Consider the following 15,862-nt stretch of genomic DNA (forward strand, 5'->3'; position numbering starts at 1 on the left):
ACAGATTTCTATTAAACTTGAAGATGGAAGAAGAACAAGTAAAAGAAACAATGATAACACGGGCAAAAAACTTTGGATATTCTATATATTTGGAAGATTGGCAAAAATTATGGGAAAGAAACATCAAATTGACTAAAGCAGCTTCATATAATGAAAATTTGTATAAAATGTTTTATAAATGCTATATGACACCAGTTAAGATTAGCTAAAATGTTTAAAAATACTTCGAACAATTGCTGGGAATGTAAACAAAGGCCAGATACTTATTACCATATCTGGTGGGCATGTCCTAAAGCAAAAAAGTTCTGGCTTAAGATACATAGATGGCTGGAAAAGATGACTAAAATACAGATAGAATTTAAACCAGAACTGTTTTTTGTTAGGAATATTAGGAGCTAAGTATGAGAAGGAGAATGAGTATTTAATATTGCATGTATTGACAGGAGTGAGAATAGTATTTGCCCAATACTGGAAAAATGAAAACTTACCAACTGAAGAGATCTTAATTAAGAAAATTTTAGAATGTGCAGAAATGGATAGATAACCTTAGAGATTAAAGAGAAAGAAGATTCAGTTTAAAACATGGGATAAATTTTATCATTGGTTAGGAAAACAAATTAGTGAGAAATGAATGTGATATGTTACTTTGAATATATATTAGTAAGAAGAATGATATGTATTGACGAACTGATATTATTTATGATTATTGTTTATCATATTCAGCACAGCTATTTACTATTATATTAATTAGTATTAACTGAACATATGTACCCGGACAACAGTCTGTTTGCTAAAGCTTGAAAATGTTATTGGGGAGCAACCCCAATGTTGTTCCCAATCCTGTCCCAACCCCAATCCTGACCCTAAAATTGTTTTCATTTCATACTCATCTAAGATAAGCAAGAAGATTTGTACTTTACAAAGAATAACTTTCTATGGTATAATGATTGCTTTACATGCCAAAGTTCACTAATTCAGTTCTTAAAATCCTTAGCTAAAGAAGATTTATTTACTTATTTATTAAATTTGTTTTCTACCCATCTAGCTTTAAAGTAACTCTGGGCAGCTCACAACATTAAAAGCCATAAAATTATAAAAGAGAAATATGTCTAAAAATAAAAATAAAATTACAATCCAAATGAAGTTAAAGATGGGGAGAGATTGATCAGGATGCAAGGGGGGGGGGAGGTAGGATTTTTTTAAATTCCTCAATTACCTCCAGTATGATACTCCCCCATCGAAGCCCCCAAACCATCTGGCAGAACCATGTGAGGGAAGTTAGCCCAGAGAAGGAAATATTAAAAGGGCAAAAAAATACATTTTTCCTCAAAAGGATTTTTTTAAAACCAAACCTGGCCCCAAATCTATCTCTCTGCCCCAAGCAAGAGCTAGCCCCATACAAATGCAGATGTAAAACCATCAGAAAGTTGAAGCCAGAGCAATCAAGAAGACAAACAGAAAATCTGCATGCCCCACCCAAACTCTAGGAGTCATTAGCCTCATCACCTGGGAAGCAGGATATGATAATAGGATTAAACCACAGATATCAAGGCCTAGAAAAACACTCAGAAATAGCCTCAAGGTTCATGCCACAGGAACAGGAAACTATTCCAAACAAGGCTAGAGGGGGTATAAAAACCTAATGCCCTTGTGCTCAACTCCTCTTTCCTCTCCTCTGCTCCTTCTTGCAAGGACCATCTTTCTGCTTCTTTAATAAACTGTAACCTTCTTCCCAAAGCAGTCGCCATGTTGCTTATTTATCCCCGGCTTGGATGAACCAGGATGAAGACTTACTTCTGACACGTTTTCAGACTCTTACGGAAAGCCATAAGAGTAGGAACTAACCTGAGGAGATAAGATGTTCCAAAGGGCAGGAGTCATGGCAGAGAAAATTCTTCTCCTGGACCCCATCAGCCAAAATTAGTGCTCCACCTGAAGTAGTGCCATAGAAAATCCCGCCAAATGTGAAAATGCCAAAGGAGTATTGCTAGTGAAGTTCATGGAGTGTGGTGTGACCATCAATTCAGAAGTCTACTGTGAAACGTTATGAAAACTCAGACGAGCCATCCATAATAAGCATTGGGGCATGCTGACTTCTGGTGTGGTATTGGTTCACAATAAAGCTTACCCGCACACCACTAGACCAGGGCTTTTCAACCTTTTCACTGATTGTACCACTTTTAGAATATGGCAATATTCGAGTACCAACAAGGTGTCAAAAACTTGATGACCAAAAAAAAACTCCATCAAACCTGTTCAAAGTTGCAATTGCAATGAAATTACTTATGACCATTTTTCACACTTATGACTATTGCAGCATGCCCAGGGTCATGTGATTTATATTTGAATGCTTGGCAACTGATTCATATTTATGATGGTCACAGTGTCCCAGGCTCATGTGATCCTTTTTTGCAACCTTTTGACAAGCAAAATCAATGGCAGGGCTGCTGGTAGCCAAGTGCTAAGGCAGGACTTACTTCCCTCCCTCCCTCCTTCCCTGCCTCCCTCTTTCTCATGCCCACCTCCTTCTGAAGGAAGAATTTGAAACCCCCCCCCCATATTTTCTCTCTTCCATATATTCATCAAACAAGGAAAAGCCTCCAGAGACAGAAAAGACAAACTGCTGAGTGAACTAGCTTAAAAAGGCACATTCCCCTTTAAGAATTAGCTACTGGCTAGAAAGCAAAATTAAAGAGCGCAGCCGGCACTTAAGAAAAAAAATGTAACAATGGGGATTTTACTTATTAAAATTTGAGAATCATCTATAATTGAGGGAATAAAAATAAATAAGAATGATTATAAGTTGAGAGCTTTTGCTGATGATTTGGTTGTGACATTATCTCAACCGACAGATTCGGTTAGGGATCTGGTTGAAATTTTAATTCAGTATGGGAAGGTTTCTGGCTTTAAGGTAAATAATAGTAAGACTAAAATATTATAGAAAAATATGTCTGTGAAGGAAAAGGATATTTTGGCTAAATTAACAGGTTTTGAAATAGTGAGAAAGGTTAAATATTTAGGAGTATATATTACAGCTTCTAATGTTAAATTGTATAAAAATAATTATGAGACACTATGGGCAAAAGGATTTAAATGATTGGAAAAAATTACAGTTATTTTTGTTGGGAAGAATCTCAGCAGTTAAAATGAATATTCTTCCAAAGATTCTTTTTTTGTTTCAAATGATACTTATTTTGAAAAAAGATGCCAACTTGGAGGAATGGCAGAAGGGGATTAATAAGTTTATTTGGGCAGGGAAAAAACCAAGAGTTAAGTTTAAGATTATACAAGATGTACGGGAAAGAGGAGGACTTAAGGTGCCTAATTTAAAATTGTACTATGACGCAGTGGCTTTAACGCTAATTAGTGATTGGCTCAATTTAACAAATAAAAATATCCTTTCTCTTGAGAGATGGGATTTAGTATATGGATGGTATGCTTATTTAATTTATGATAAAAAGTGGATCAGGTTTTTAAATCCCATATCTGGAGAAGTGCTCTGTTGCCTGTCTGGAAGAAATATTATTATAGGTTAAATTATAAAATTCCAATTTGGGGAATTCCTGGACATGCGATAGAGAGAATATCTAGGGGTGTGAATTTGGATAGGATTTCTTATAAGGAATTACTTAGTTTGGTAGGGAAGGATTGGCAACTAAAGTCTACAACTGAGCTGAAGCAAGAAAATATTGTATACTCTTGGTTTCAGTACAATCAATTGTTAGTGAGGTGGAGTCTAGATCAAAAGGTTGGTATTATCTTAGAGGATGTGAATTTGGTAAAACAGATTAAAGATCAAACTCGAGACCAAATAAAGAGAATTTATAATGTTTTAATAGAATTAGATTCTGAAATGGAGTTAGTTAAAGATTGTATGGTTAAATGGGCTCAAAATATTCAAGAACCGATTTTATTGGATACATGGGAGACAGTTTGGGTTAGAAATGTAAAATTTACCCAAGCGCAAAATTTAAGAGAAATTTTTTATAAAATGTTTTATAGATGGCATTCAGATCCCCCAAAGTTGTCCCGCATGTATCCTAATTTACAGCCCAAATGTTGGAGATGTGGAAGCTTAGATGAACCTATTTTCATATTTGGTGGACTTGTAGAGATATAAAAGCTTTTTGGATTAAGATTTGGTGGAATATTCAAAAGATTTTTAAGAGAAAGATAAAGTTTACTCTGCAATTATTTTTGTTGGGTATTATGGTTGATTTTGATGTCAAAGAAATTAATTTGATGCTGAATCTTATAACAGCTGCAAGATTATTGGTGGGGCAATATTGGAAGAAAAACTCTTCGCCTACTATGGAAGAATGGATACTTAAGGTGTCTAACTTAGCAGAAATGGAGAAAAGTTCCGCTTATTTGAAGGACCATTCACAAGAAAAATACATTTCGGATTGGAGAAGATGGATTGATTATATTCAAAAGAAATATGAGACTGAAAAGTATTATCTTGCTTATGAGTAGATTTTAAATTATTATTAATAGTTCAATATGATTGAATTTATATTATTTTTAGTGTTATGGTTTAATTATATTATTATTTTGTTTTTAATTTGTTAATATTTGTTTTGAAAAAGAGTTAAAGTATGTTATGGTTTGATTGATAGTACAGGCGGGTAATGTTTACTTGTTACCCTGTAATCAGCTCTGGGAAATGGGGGAGGGGGTGGGAGGGGTTTGGGTTATATTGTATTAAATTTGTAAAACTTTTAATAAAAAAAAAGAAAAAAATGTAGTAAGTATTGGCTGCTGGTTAAGGCAGCCTCCCCAAATGGCTCCATTCATAAGTAAAGGAATGCTACAGGCAAAATCCATTCAGGAGAAAAATACTTCAAAATCCCTTGCAGCAAAACTTACAGCTAACAATAGCAGAGCAATAGAAGCTAACACGAGACATCAGCCAAATAGAAATTGCCAAACACTCCTTAAGAACACAAAGCCTTCATCCCAGAACTTCAAAGTAACAAAAGCACATAAGAATCCTTCCACTCTCCATCTCCCCTGTGCCTCACCTCCAGCCATTGCTGCCTTTTTTCATTCCTCATAGAGGTCAACTCCTCCCCCGCTGCATTTCTTGTCTGTTTGCTGCTGCCAGCACAGGTGGCTGCCACAGCAGTTGTAGATCGGCTCATGCCGGCCATCTTGATCTTCTCTCCTCTCCCCCCACCCTCCTCCTCCTCCTCCTTCTTTCCCTTTTGTGCAGCTAGAGCTGACTCCCCTTCCTCCCAAGGCTGCTACTTTTTCTCTCTCTCTCCCTCTCCTGCCCAAACTGCCTCCTTTTATAGCCTCTCCTGTCTCTGGCCCCCTCCTCCTCCTTTCTCAGCCACTCTGCAGATCCAAAGGACTCTCTCACAGTAAGTCCTTGCCTGCGCTGGCTCTTTCCCTCCCCCACTACACTTGGCTAGGCAGGGCTGCGTACCACCTGCCACTCATTAATGTACCACAGGTGGTACGCATACCACCGGTTGAAAAGCCCTGCATTAGACGCACCCAAGTAGTTCTGTTGGGATGTTTTTGATCACGCCCAGATTTGGTGCTAAGCAATTACTACTAAGGAATTTCAAACCTTGTAAGATATTATGACAGTGCCTCAGATTGAATGGCGATTATGTCAAAAAGTAATGTAATATTGTAGTTTTCTAATGCGTATAATACAAGTTCTGTATCTGCAAGTGTCTATCATTGATAATAGAGAATTGCCCTCGTAAATTCTCTTTTAGTAAAATCAATATAACCAAAGAAAGAACTTTCTTATTTTTAGAAGATTCTGTATTGACTTCAACCTATCATTAAAGACAGTTTTTTGAAAGACTTGTCATTCTTGCTATCTTTGACCTTGCTGGTTATATGGGGCTTAACAAAATTTATTAAAATCACATAATTCCTACTAGTACTAGCCCTAAATAATAATATCCTTACCTTTTATAAGTATTTAAAACCCAGGTCAAAAGGCTAACAATTTCATTTGCCTCTAAATCTTCTGAAGCCAGGTCCTGCATACGTAAAGACAATGCCCGGTGATACATACACAGCAATCTCTTGAAAATTTCATAATGCAGGGGAAAACACTGATCCATAAGATTTTTAGCCACCAAAAGATCATCAAGAACATATTTTCGAATTATTTCCAGATGGCGAACAAGCCACATTTTGTCAGACTCTCGAGTATCAGCTTGAGTGCCTTCAATCCTGGTAATAACAGTTCGATCCAGGACATTAAACATTTTTTCTTTCCACTTCTTAGGTCTCCCAGGGGGGATGAATCCAGTTTGCTTTTTCCGATCTAACATACGCCGATCTATCTTTTCTTCTCTCTCAATTATTCTCACAACTGAAACAAGCAAGGTTGGATCTCTACGGACAGTGACTAGAGACCTTTGAATGACCATCCAGAGTTGCTTGGCCAGTTCTTCGGAAAGTTTCTGCATATCTCCAAAATAGCTATCAATTAGGTTCATATCATGGGTATTCTTGCTATCCATGCGATATTGTTCATACATAAGATCATCTCGGGAGCACTCCAAATCCATCAACTTTCGATGGGCTTGCAATAATTGTCCTTGCTCAATTAAGTCTTGAGTCTCCTGGACTATTTCTGGGACTGAGAAGAAAAAGAGAAACCATAGATTTAAGTCATATTATATCCCACAAACTTAGTTTTGGAATTGTAGCTGCATGACACAGCTGCATTATTACTATACATTAAATATTAACATATAAATTCATACTAATACTACACGACTCTTTGTACTGTCAGTATATGAGATATTTTAGAAGTCATACCTGAGAATATATTTTTGAGGTTTTCTACAGCAGCTGCCAATTGACTATGTTGAACTACAGCATCTTTAACATCTTTGAGATTTTCTATGGTGTTGATACTCTGCCGCCAGTCTTTATTGACATCAACTAAAGATTGCTGTATGTCTTTGACATCATGCAATGCAGTGTGCAGTTGGCTTAAACCAGTTCGAACTCCATCAAGTTGTGACTGAATTGCAGCCTAAAAAAACCAAACTTGATAGTTAATTTACTTCATAATAGCAATAAATACCTAACATGCTCAAAATATTTATTCTTACATAAAAGACAATCTTATTAATATAACACTCAACACTTAATAAAATTGAGGCAGGTTCTATATTTAAATGTAGAAACATGGGGTCCTTGGTACTCTATGAGCTTGATTTTTTGCTTGCAGATTTTTTGCTTGCAGTTGAAGTTGGGTAACAAAATGTCTGCAAGAAAACAACCAAGCCCAAAGAGCACCATGGATTCCACAGTTCAATCAGAGCTATGTATATTTTTTCCCACTGAAATATAAAATGTCTCAATGTACAACACAAATAGCTTTACCTTTTTAATGGAATATTATTAAAGGTGAACAATTCATTTGAATTTTCCTTTCTGGGGAAGGTTGTTGAGAAGATGGTTGAAAAGCAGCTCCAGAAGTTCATAGATGAAATAGATTATCTTTCCAGGTGGAGTTCAGGCCTGGTTATGGATCAGAAACAGCATTAGCGGTATTTTTTGATGATCTCTGGCAGGAGTGGGTTAATGCATCCATCCTCACTCTACTGGACCTCTCAGCAGCCTTCAATAGCATTGATCATGGTATCCTTCTGGAGCCACTTTGGAGGTTGGGAATGGGGCCTCTCGGTTGTCCTGAGTCACTTCCTTCCTCTATGGTCACTTGCAGTTGGTGTTGATAGGAAGTGAGAGGTCTGGCTTTCATCCCGCTTTGTGGTATCCTGCATTGCTCAGTACTTTTTCCACTTCTGTTTAACAGGTACATGAAGCTGCTGGGTGAAATCATCTGCCACCATGGGCTGAGATATTCAATATACTGATGACACCCAGCTATATGTCTTGACCCATGGGAGTTATATGACATTGTGACCTCCCTCTTGCAGTGCTTGGAGGCTGTTAAGGGCTGGATGGGGAGCAACAGGCTGAAATGGAATCCTGGCAAGACGAATGGCTCTAAGTTTGGGTTCTTTGGTCGATGGGAGAATTGGCATCTCTGGAACTGAATGGGGTGGCACTGTCCCAGACAGACCCAGTGTGTAATCTGGGAGTTCTCCTGGATTCAAGACTCCAGCTCAAAGTCTTTGCATAAGAGCAGGTTGTGCATCAGTTATGCCCTTTCTTGATCAACAATCCCTGTTCACTGTCATTCATGTCTAGTTACTTCCTCTCTTAACTAATCCAATGCACTCTTCATGAGATTGCCCTTGAAAAGTAGCTATAAGTTTCAATTGGTTCAAAATACAGTGGTCTTCATGGTTTTGTGCAGACTTAGATGTGCATATGTACTATCTTTCCTGCAGGAGCTACATTGGCTACCAATTTGTTTCCAGGTCCAATTCAACATGCTGGTTGTCACCTTTAAAGTCCTACATGGCTTGAAACTAGGTTATTTGAAGGACCATCTTTTCCTCGTCACATCTATCTGACCCAACAGAGCAGGGAGGCAGGGAATTTTACAGGTCCCCTCTCCTAAGGAGGTACTTCTAGAGAGACTAAGAAGAACGACCTTTCACATGGTGACTCCCTCCCTATAGAACATCATCCCTACAGAGATGAGATTTGTTATCACTTTGACCACCAGGCCTCTTTCACAAAGCCCCAAAAACCTGGTTTTGCAAATGGGTCTTGGAAACCCAGAGTGGAATGGAGCCCATCAAGTATCTTATTTGATTCACTTATTGTTATTGCCAGGGCCACCTTTTATTACTTTTTATATTAGGTTTTTGTCTTTGTAAGCCACTGTAAGGACCCACCCCACTTTGCATCTTAAGAAGACAGAACTCTTGGAATAATTCTTCCAACAGGAATCCTTTATTAAGAAGAAGTGGTTGCAGGCGTGCTAGACAGGACTTGGGGTCCAAGCCCTCCCATTCAAGGGGTTCCCCAGTAGTCCCACCCAATCAACCCCCCTTCCAGTGATAGTTTCAGGTATCACAATTTCACCCCTCTGCTCCTTTCTTCCGTCTGGATGGAGACTTCAGATAAACTCCATGAAAGGTAAATAGCCCCTTTGTTATGGTAAGGTTCTTTGGTGCTAACTACATCCTTTGAAGTTGCAATAAACACACTCAAATCCTTAGAAGTATACTGAAGGAAGTGAGGGCCATAAAGCCCCTTTGTTCTCCCCCTTCTCTCCCTCTTATGGCAGAATCCAGAGAAGGCAGAATTGGGGTTTTCTATATTTGATGATTAAAGATGAAATATAATTGGATTCTGACAGCCACCCAGAGTCACTGAGTGAGTTGCTAGCCATATAAATGTTTATTCATTCATTCATAAAATAAAATATCACTTATATTACTGATAGACTAGAATGTTTATAGCTCAGGGTTAAACTGTGGCATCGTGACATGGTGGTGTCCACGTTTTGTGATTTTCTTGCAGATGTTTCATTACCAAACTAGGTAACATCAGTGCTAGAAGTAAGGGTTTGCTCTTATGTTTATTTAATAGTAGCTTGCTCTGTCAGTGTTGATGAGAATGCTTTTGATGGCTCCTTGATTCAGGAATTGTTTACTTCTTGATTATTGTTCTAACAATAATCACAGTTGGTGATTATTAACAATAACAATGTTGCTGTTAGCCTCTTCTTATCTGAGTGTTGATTGTTGGTGAAGAGGTCTTTTGGTCTTTTTGCTTCCTTTTTTGGCTTTTTGGTTGTCTCTTATGAGACGATTTTTATTCTTATTTATATGTGTAGTGCTACCACCGAAAGAGCCGTTGGAGTCCAGATTCTCCTGGCCATGTTGGTATCGCTGCCGGTCCACAGTGGTTCCTCACTTAGGCACCTCTGCTTGGCTGGAACACTTGATGAGATAGTGGTCACTCTCTCTCGGCAGACAGGTCATGTGATAGGGTGGTAGTCAGTCTCTTCCAGCAGGCAGGTCATGGGATAAGGTGTTGATCAATCTCTCTTAGCAGGTAGGTCATTTGCAGGGAAAATATTCAGACGGCTGTTCTGTTGTTGTTGCTGCTGTTCCTCTTCTATCTCCTTTTCTCCCTCAGGCTTGCCCCACAGAAGCCTCTCATATCCTATCCCCTTCTCTCCCTCAGGGTTACCTCATAAAAGGCTCTCCCATTCCTATTGTCTCCTCTCTCAGGCTTATCCCCCCCAACCTGGGCCTCAGCAGAGCCTCTCTGTCCTCTTGCTGACTCCTCTCCCAGGCATCTCCCAGCACTGCTTCTTCAGCTCACCTCACCCCTGTTACACACACACCCCACCCAAAATTCTTTGGTCCCCCAAAGAGTGGGAAGTGCTCACCAAGAATCTGGGGTGTCAGGGGATGGGTCAAAATTTTGTCTAGCAGTGAGTACTGCCTCTTCTGTGCTGTGGCCCAGAGTATCATATGTCATCTCCTATGGGGTGTATGGTTGGTCTTTGTACCTTGGGTTTGGTTGTAATGAATGAGTCATGCTCCTGAGACTTCTTGCACCCAAAAGTCTCTGAGGCTGGAGGCCCATTCTCTGGTTCTAGCTGTGGTGAGGCATGTGGAAGGATTGAGACTTTCTCCACAGGCTCCTCCAGCCCAGGAGTCTCTGGAGCTGGTGGTACTCTCTTCAGTTCTGGCAGCTGCTCAGACTGCTTGTCAGCCTTCCACTCGGGTTCTCTAAGAACTTCTTCCCATTCCCAAGCTTTAGGTACAAACTCAGAGCTCCTCAGGCCCCATCTCGGTGCATGATGTGGGGGGAGTTGTTGCAAAGTTTTCCAATGACCACAATCAATTCATACAGCCCTCTTCCTCTTCGCTGGCCTCTCTTTTCCTTCTGTGGCTGGAGCAGGTTGTGCTTGAGTCACTGATCTCCTTGTTAGGTAGGATTCAGTTGCTTTTGGAGTAGATGGCTGAGAGGCCTGTATTGCCTCATTTAGAGGCAATAGATGATTTCAGTGCCATGCTTTCAAAGGCCCTGAACTTCCTTCCGTTCGAATCAGGTACACTGGCAATCCATGTAGCTTCTCACTGACAATGTATGGCTGAGAACTCCATTGGTCTGCCAGTTTATGCTTCCCAGGAATGCCCAGATTTCTCAATAATACCCGATTGCCAGGTTGCAAATCTTGAACTCTAACCTTCAGGTTATAATTCCTCCTATTTCTCTGTTCTTGAAACTCTGAAGTGGTTAAGCTTTCTCATATGCCATCTTTAGATTCCTCTTCAACCTGTCTACATAATTGTGATGTGAATTGAATAAGGTTTTGTCCATTGAGATGCCAAATGCTATAACTACCAGCAATCAAGCCTCCCTGCCAAACATCAGTCAATATGGAGAATACCCCGTAGTATCATTTTTCATTCTAGTATATGCGTGCACAACGGTAGAAACGTGTTGTGTCCAATATTGCTTTTTCTGTGCAGTCAGTGTCCCTAACATGTCAAAAAGAGTACGATTGAACCTCTAAGGCTGTGGGTAATAGAGAGCGGTGCGTGACTTCCAAATGCTTAGTATGTTGTTTAACAAACTTGCTTTCTAAATCTCTGCCTTGATCTGAACGTATGTGCTGAAGTAGCCCATAGTATACAAAGAACTTTTCTATAAATACCTTGGTTACTGTGGTGGCACGCTGATGAGCTGTTTTTGCTGCCAAAGCTGATTCCCTGGGAATGCTGCTATCTTAATTTGAATGGGGGCACTCAGAGATGACCAAGATGATTTCTGGACAGCCGTGGATCCATTTGGGAAGGGGAGTCTTGAAGATTCCAGTTCCCTCTGGAAGCAGTTGAAAAGTCACTAGGCGAATACATCTTTCTGTTAGCAGATTATTTTCCTTAAGTATTTTTGGGTTTGTAACTTTCACTTTTTGAATTTATTGTTTTTGTTCTTTGCTCTTAAAAATTAGCCAGCTGTTGAATGTTGATTTATTTCAATCCCTTGCTGGATTCCAACTGTTTTTTTCTTTTCCTTTGATATATGTTATTCTGAATAACCTTTGTTCTCTCTGTAAGGAAACACAGTGCCCTTCAGGATGGTGAAGTGCTTCCATTTGATTTACATTAATATTGGATTCTCACCATGGGACTTTTGTATTTTTTGAATTTGCAAAATATTTGGAGTTTATCTCTTTTGAATTTTTTTTAGGTTGAAATATACAGAAAATATCTTTCATGTTTCCTTCTGCTTTAGTGTTCTTTGTTCCCAGTTTCACAGAGTAATAATGTATCAGATTATAGGCAAGCAATGGTGGCTGAAATCTATGGTTGGGCAGTATGCAGCTTTTAGCTGAAAGTTTTTTAAAAAAAGTTTGATGAGATGATAATGGCTATAGAAAATATGCAGAGGCATGTGGTTTTGGATAAAAATTCATAAAAGAAAGTTGCAGACCAAAGAGATATCCCCATAGCTGGAGAGCTAACTGAATTGATCCCATGTGTCTCTTTCAAATTCAAACATGCATATCCTTACGATACTAGGAGTCTGACTGAATAGGGAAGAGATAAATTATTTTTTCCTACAAAAATTGAGGGAGAATGGATTTATTATATCTAATCAGAAACCACTTCTATTAGGATTTTTTTGGGAAGATAAACCTATGTGGAGACTAAGTCTATTATATTTAATTAGACAACAACTGATAAAAGATTGGATTAAGAAACAAACGTGGACATTTGATTCAGGATGAATTACTTTTAACTTTTAGGACGATAAGATGCCATGGCAAACTTTCTATGAGTGGATTACAATAACAGTTTGTTAACAGAGAAGTTTAAAATCTTATCTTTTACAATCATAATCATCATAATCATCATCATCATCATCATCATCCCCCAGTGAGGCACTACCTTGACGTGGTTGTGGGGCTTGTGTACTCTGAGGAACATGAGAGCTATACCAGAGGTTCAACCATACTGGACAGGTCTCATCAGAGGAGTCAGACAAAGAGTGTCTCTCTCATAAAAAATATGGTGAGACATAAATTTCAGAATGCCGTACCGGCTCGGATGTCGCCCGGGTTAACAAGGTCTGCACTAGATATTGGAGTTCCTGGATATCTGGTGAAAAATGGGTTACAGGACTCAGGACTGTTGGCTGAGCAACCAGGGCCAACAACTGCAGAACTACTGGAAGAAAAGGTGTTTACCTGTTGCAGATACACAGTGATGGAAAACAAAGAAATAATGATCTGTTACTACAGATCAAGTCCAACAAGAAGAGGATATCTAAAATGAATGCACCAGTTCTGGAAAGAACAACATCCAGAATCAGAAATAACAGAACAGAGACTAGCAGATCAACGCCGATTTATAACACGAAATAAAGTATTCACAGAAACAGAATTGGACGAACTGCAAAGGTTTACCCAGGGCAAAGAAATCAAAGCCTTACCAGAAGTAATTCAGAATGTAGAGGCAAACCAGGGGGAGTTGGCAGTGAAGGAATCCAGCAGAGATATACAACTGTTCTCATTTGGAAACCAGGCACCTCTTCCTCAGGAAGAACAAAACCCTCTAACTAAAGAAATAAAAGAATTGAAACAAAGAATAACTGAGCATCTAGAACAGCACAAAAACAACAGAATAAGGCTACCTGCATTGAAGCTTGTTTCAAAGAAACAGCTAGCACAAACATTAAAAGATGCAAATACTGCAATAGCAAGTATAAGCACCAATTCACTGCAAGAAACAAACCAACTAATGTACAGAACAGCTGCAGTTATAACTGAATACCTGGGATGCAAAATCAACAAAGAAGAAAAACAAACAAACAGTGCACCAGAAAAATGGAAGGTTAGACTAGAAAATAAGATCAGCAAGTTAAGATCACATGCAAGCAAGCTAGAACAGATGAAAGAAAAGAAGCTGAAGAACAAGAAGACCAAAGAATACCTAATCAAGAAATACCACTTAGAAACAAGGAAGATCAAGGAAGCACTGGAAATAATAAAGCAACAAATAACAGCTATAGCCAGGAAAATCAGTAGATATGAAGCTCGAATTGCAAACTATAGGCAGAACCTCCAATTTCAATCCAATCAGAAACGTTTCTACCAATCCATCAATGGAGAAACTGCAAGGAATCAGTCAGTACCTGACAAGGAAGAAACAGTGCAGTTCTGGAAGCAGATATGGGATAACCCAAAGAAATACAACAAGGATGCGGCTTGGTTAAAAGAGGTGGATGCAAATAAAACAGAAGTTGAAATGAAAGAACTAGTAATAACAACAAAAATGGTAGAAAAAAGAGCAAAGAAAATCAAAAATTGGTCAGCACCAGGTGAAGATGAACTGCATGGGTTTTGGTTGAAACATCTAACTGTTATACACCCACTCATTGCCAAGCAGTTCAACAATATACTACAAGGAGGAGAAATTGAAAAGTGGCTAACAACTGGGAAAACCTACCTAATAATGAAAAATCCAGCAAAAGGGGCAACACCAGGTAACTACAGGCCAATTACCTGCTTACCAACAACTTTCAAATTACTAACTGGTGTGGTAGCTGATGCAGTACAACAGCATCTAGTTGAAAACAATCTCTTTCCACCTGAGCAGAAAGGAAACCACCCCAATAGCAGAGGAACAAAAGATCAACTCCTAATAGACAAAATGATCTTGGAAAACTGCAAGAAAAGGAAGACCAACCTGAATGTGGCATGGATTGGCTACAAAAAGGCATTTGACTCTCTGCCACATGACTGGATAATCAAGTGCCTAGAAATAACAGGAGTCAGTAGAAACATCAGAAAATTTGTGCAAAGATCGATGGCACAATGGAAGACACAGTTGCAGATCAATGGTGAGAGCTGGGAGAGGTTAATATCAAGAGAGGAATATTTCAAGGAGATTCATTATCACCATTACTATTTGTTATTGCACTGTTTCCTCTGTCAACAATACTGAATAACTCAGGACATGGCTATCAAACATCAAAAACATCTGCCAGACTATCCCACCTCCTTTATATGGATGATCTGAAGCTGTATGGAAAAACATCATCTGAAATAGAATCGCTGCTCAACACTGTCCGTATATATATACATATATATACATATATACATATATACATATATATAATATATATATATATATATATATATCTATATATATATATATTATATATATACATATATACATTACATACTACATACATACATACATCCATACATACATACATACATATATATATATATATATATATATTATATATATATATATTGTAATGGAGTTTGGCTTGGACAAATGTGCCACACTTGCTATCAAACAAGGAAAAATAGTGAAAACTGAAGGAATCAAGATGCCCCACGAAAATAACATTAAGAGTCTGGATGAGGAAGATACTACAAATACTTGGGTATCCTTCAAGCTGACAACATCAAGCACACTGAAGTCAAGAAAAAGATTAGAGGTGAATACATCAAGAGAGTGAAGAAGATCTTAAAGTCCAAACTCAATGGAGGAAATACCATAAAGGCAATCAACACCTGGGCAATTCCCAGTCATTAGGTACACAGCTGGAATAGTGGACTGGACTCAAGCAGAACTAAAAGCAATGGATAGGAAGACCAGAAAAATAATGACAATGAATCATGCCCTTTATCCACGCAGTGACATTGACAGACTTTATCTACCAAGGCAAATAGGTGGGCGTGGAATGCTACAAGTACATCAGATGGTTGAAGAAGAAAAAATGGCTTTGGAAGAATATCTGAAGAACAATGATGAAGATGCACTGAAATTAGTATATCAGGAAGGCTTACTGACTACTGGAGAGACCAAACTGGCCTACAAGAAAGACCAAATGAAGAACAGAATAGAGGCATGGGAAGACAAAGCACTACATGGCCAATACATTAAAAAAATAGCTGGGAAAGCAGATAATAACAAGA

At 38.6% G+C, this 15,862-nt stretch overlaps 1 protein-coding gene across 3 annotated transcripts in view; it reads right to left on the minus strand.

Moving 5' to 3' along the window:
• Positions 1-15,862, minus strand: part of EXOC3 (exocyst complex component 3) — a 138,321-nt gene that overhangs the window by 56,541 nt on the left and 65,918 nt on the right. For all 3 annotated transcript variants that reach the window (XM_039355610.1, XM_039355611.1, XM_039355609.1), the window contains 2 exons: positions 6,796-7,015; positions 5,932-6,613 (listed from right to left, as the gene is read on the minus strand). In XM_039355610.1, coding sequence (XP_039211544.1) covers positions 5,932-6,613; positions 6,796-7,015 — 902 coding nt within the window. The remainder of the gene's footprint in view (positions 1-5,931; positions 6,614-6,795; positions 7,016-15,862) is intronic.

The sequence above is a fragment of the Crotalus tigris genome, unplaced genomic scaffold, assembly GCF_016545835.1.
Source record: "Crotalus tigris isolate CLP2741 ecotype Arizona unplaced genomic scaffold, ASM1654583v1 scf7180000018697.696732, whole genome shotgun sequence".
Lineage (NCBI taxonomy): Eukaryota > Metazoa > Chordata > Lepidosauria > Squamata > Viperidae > Crotalus > Crotalus tigris.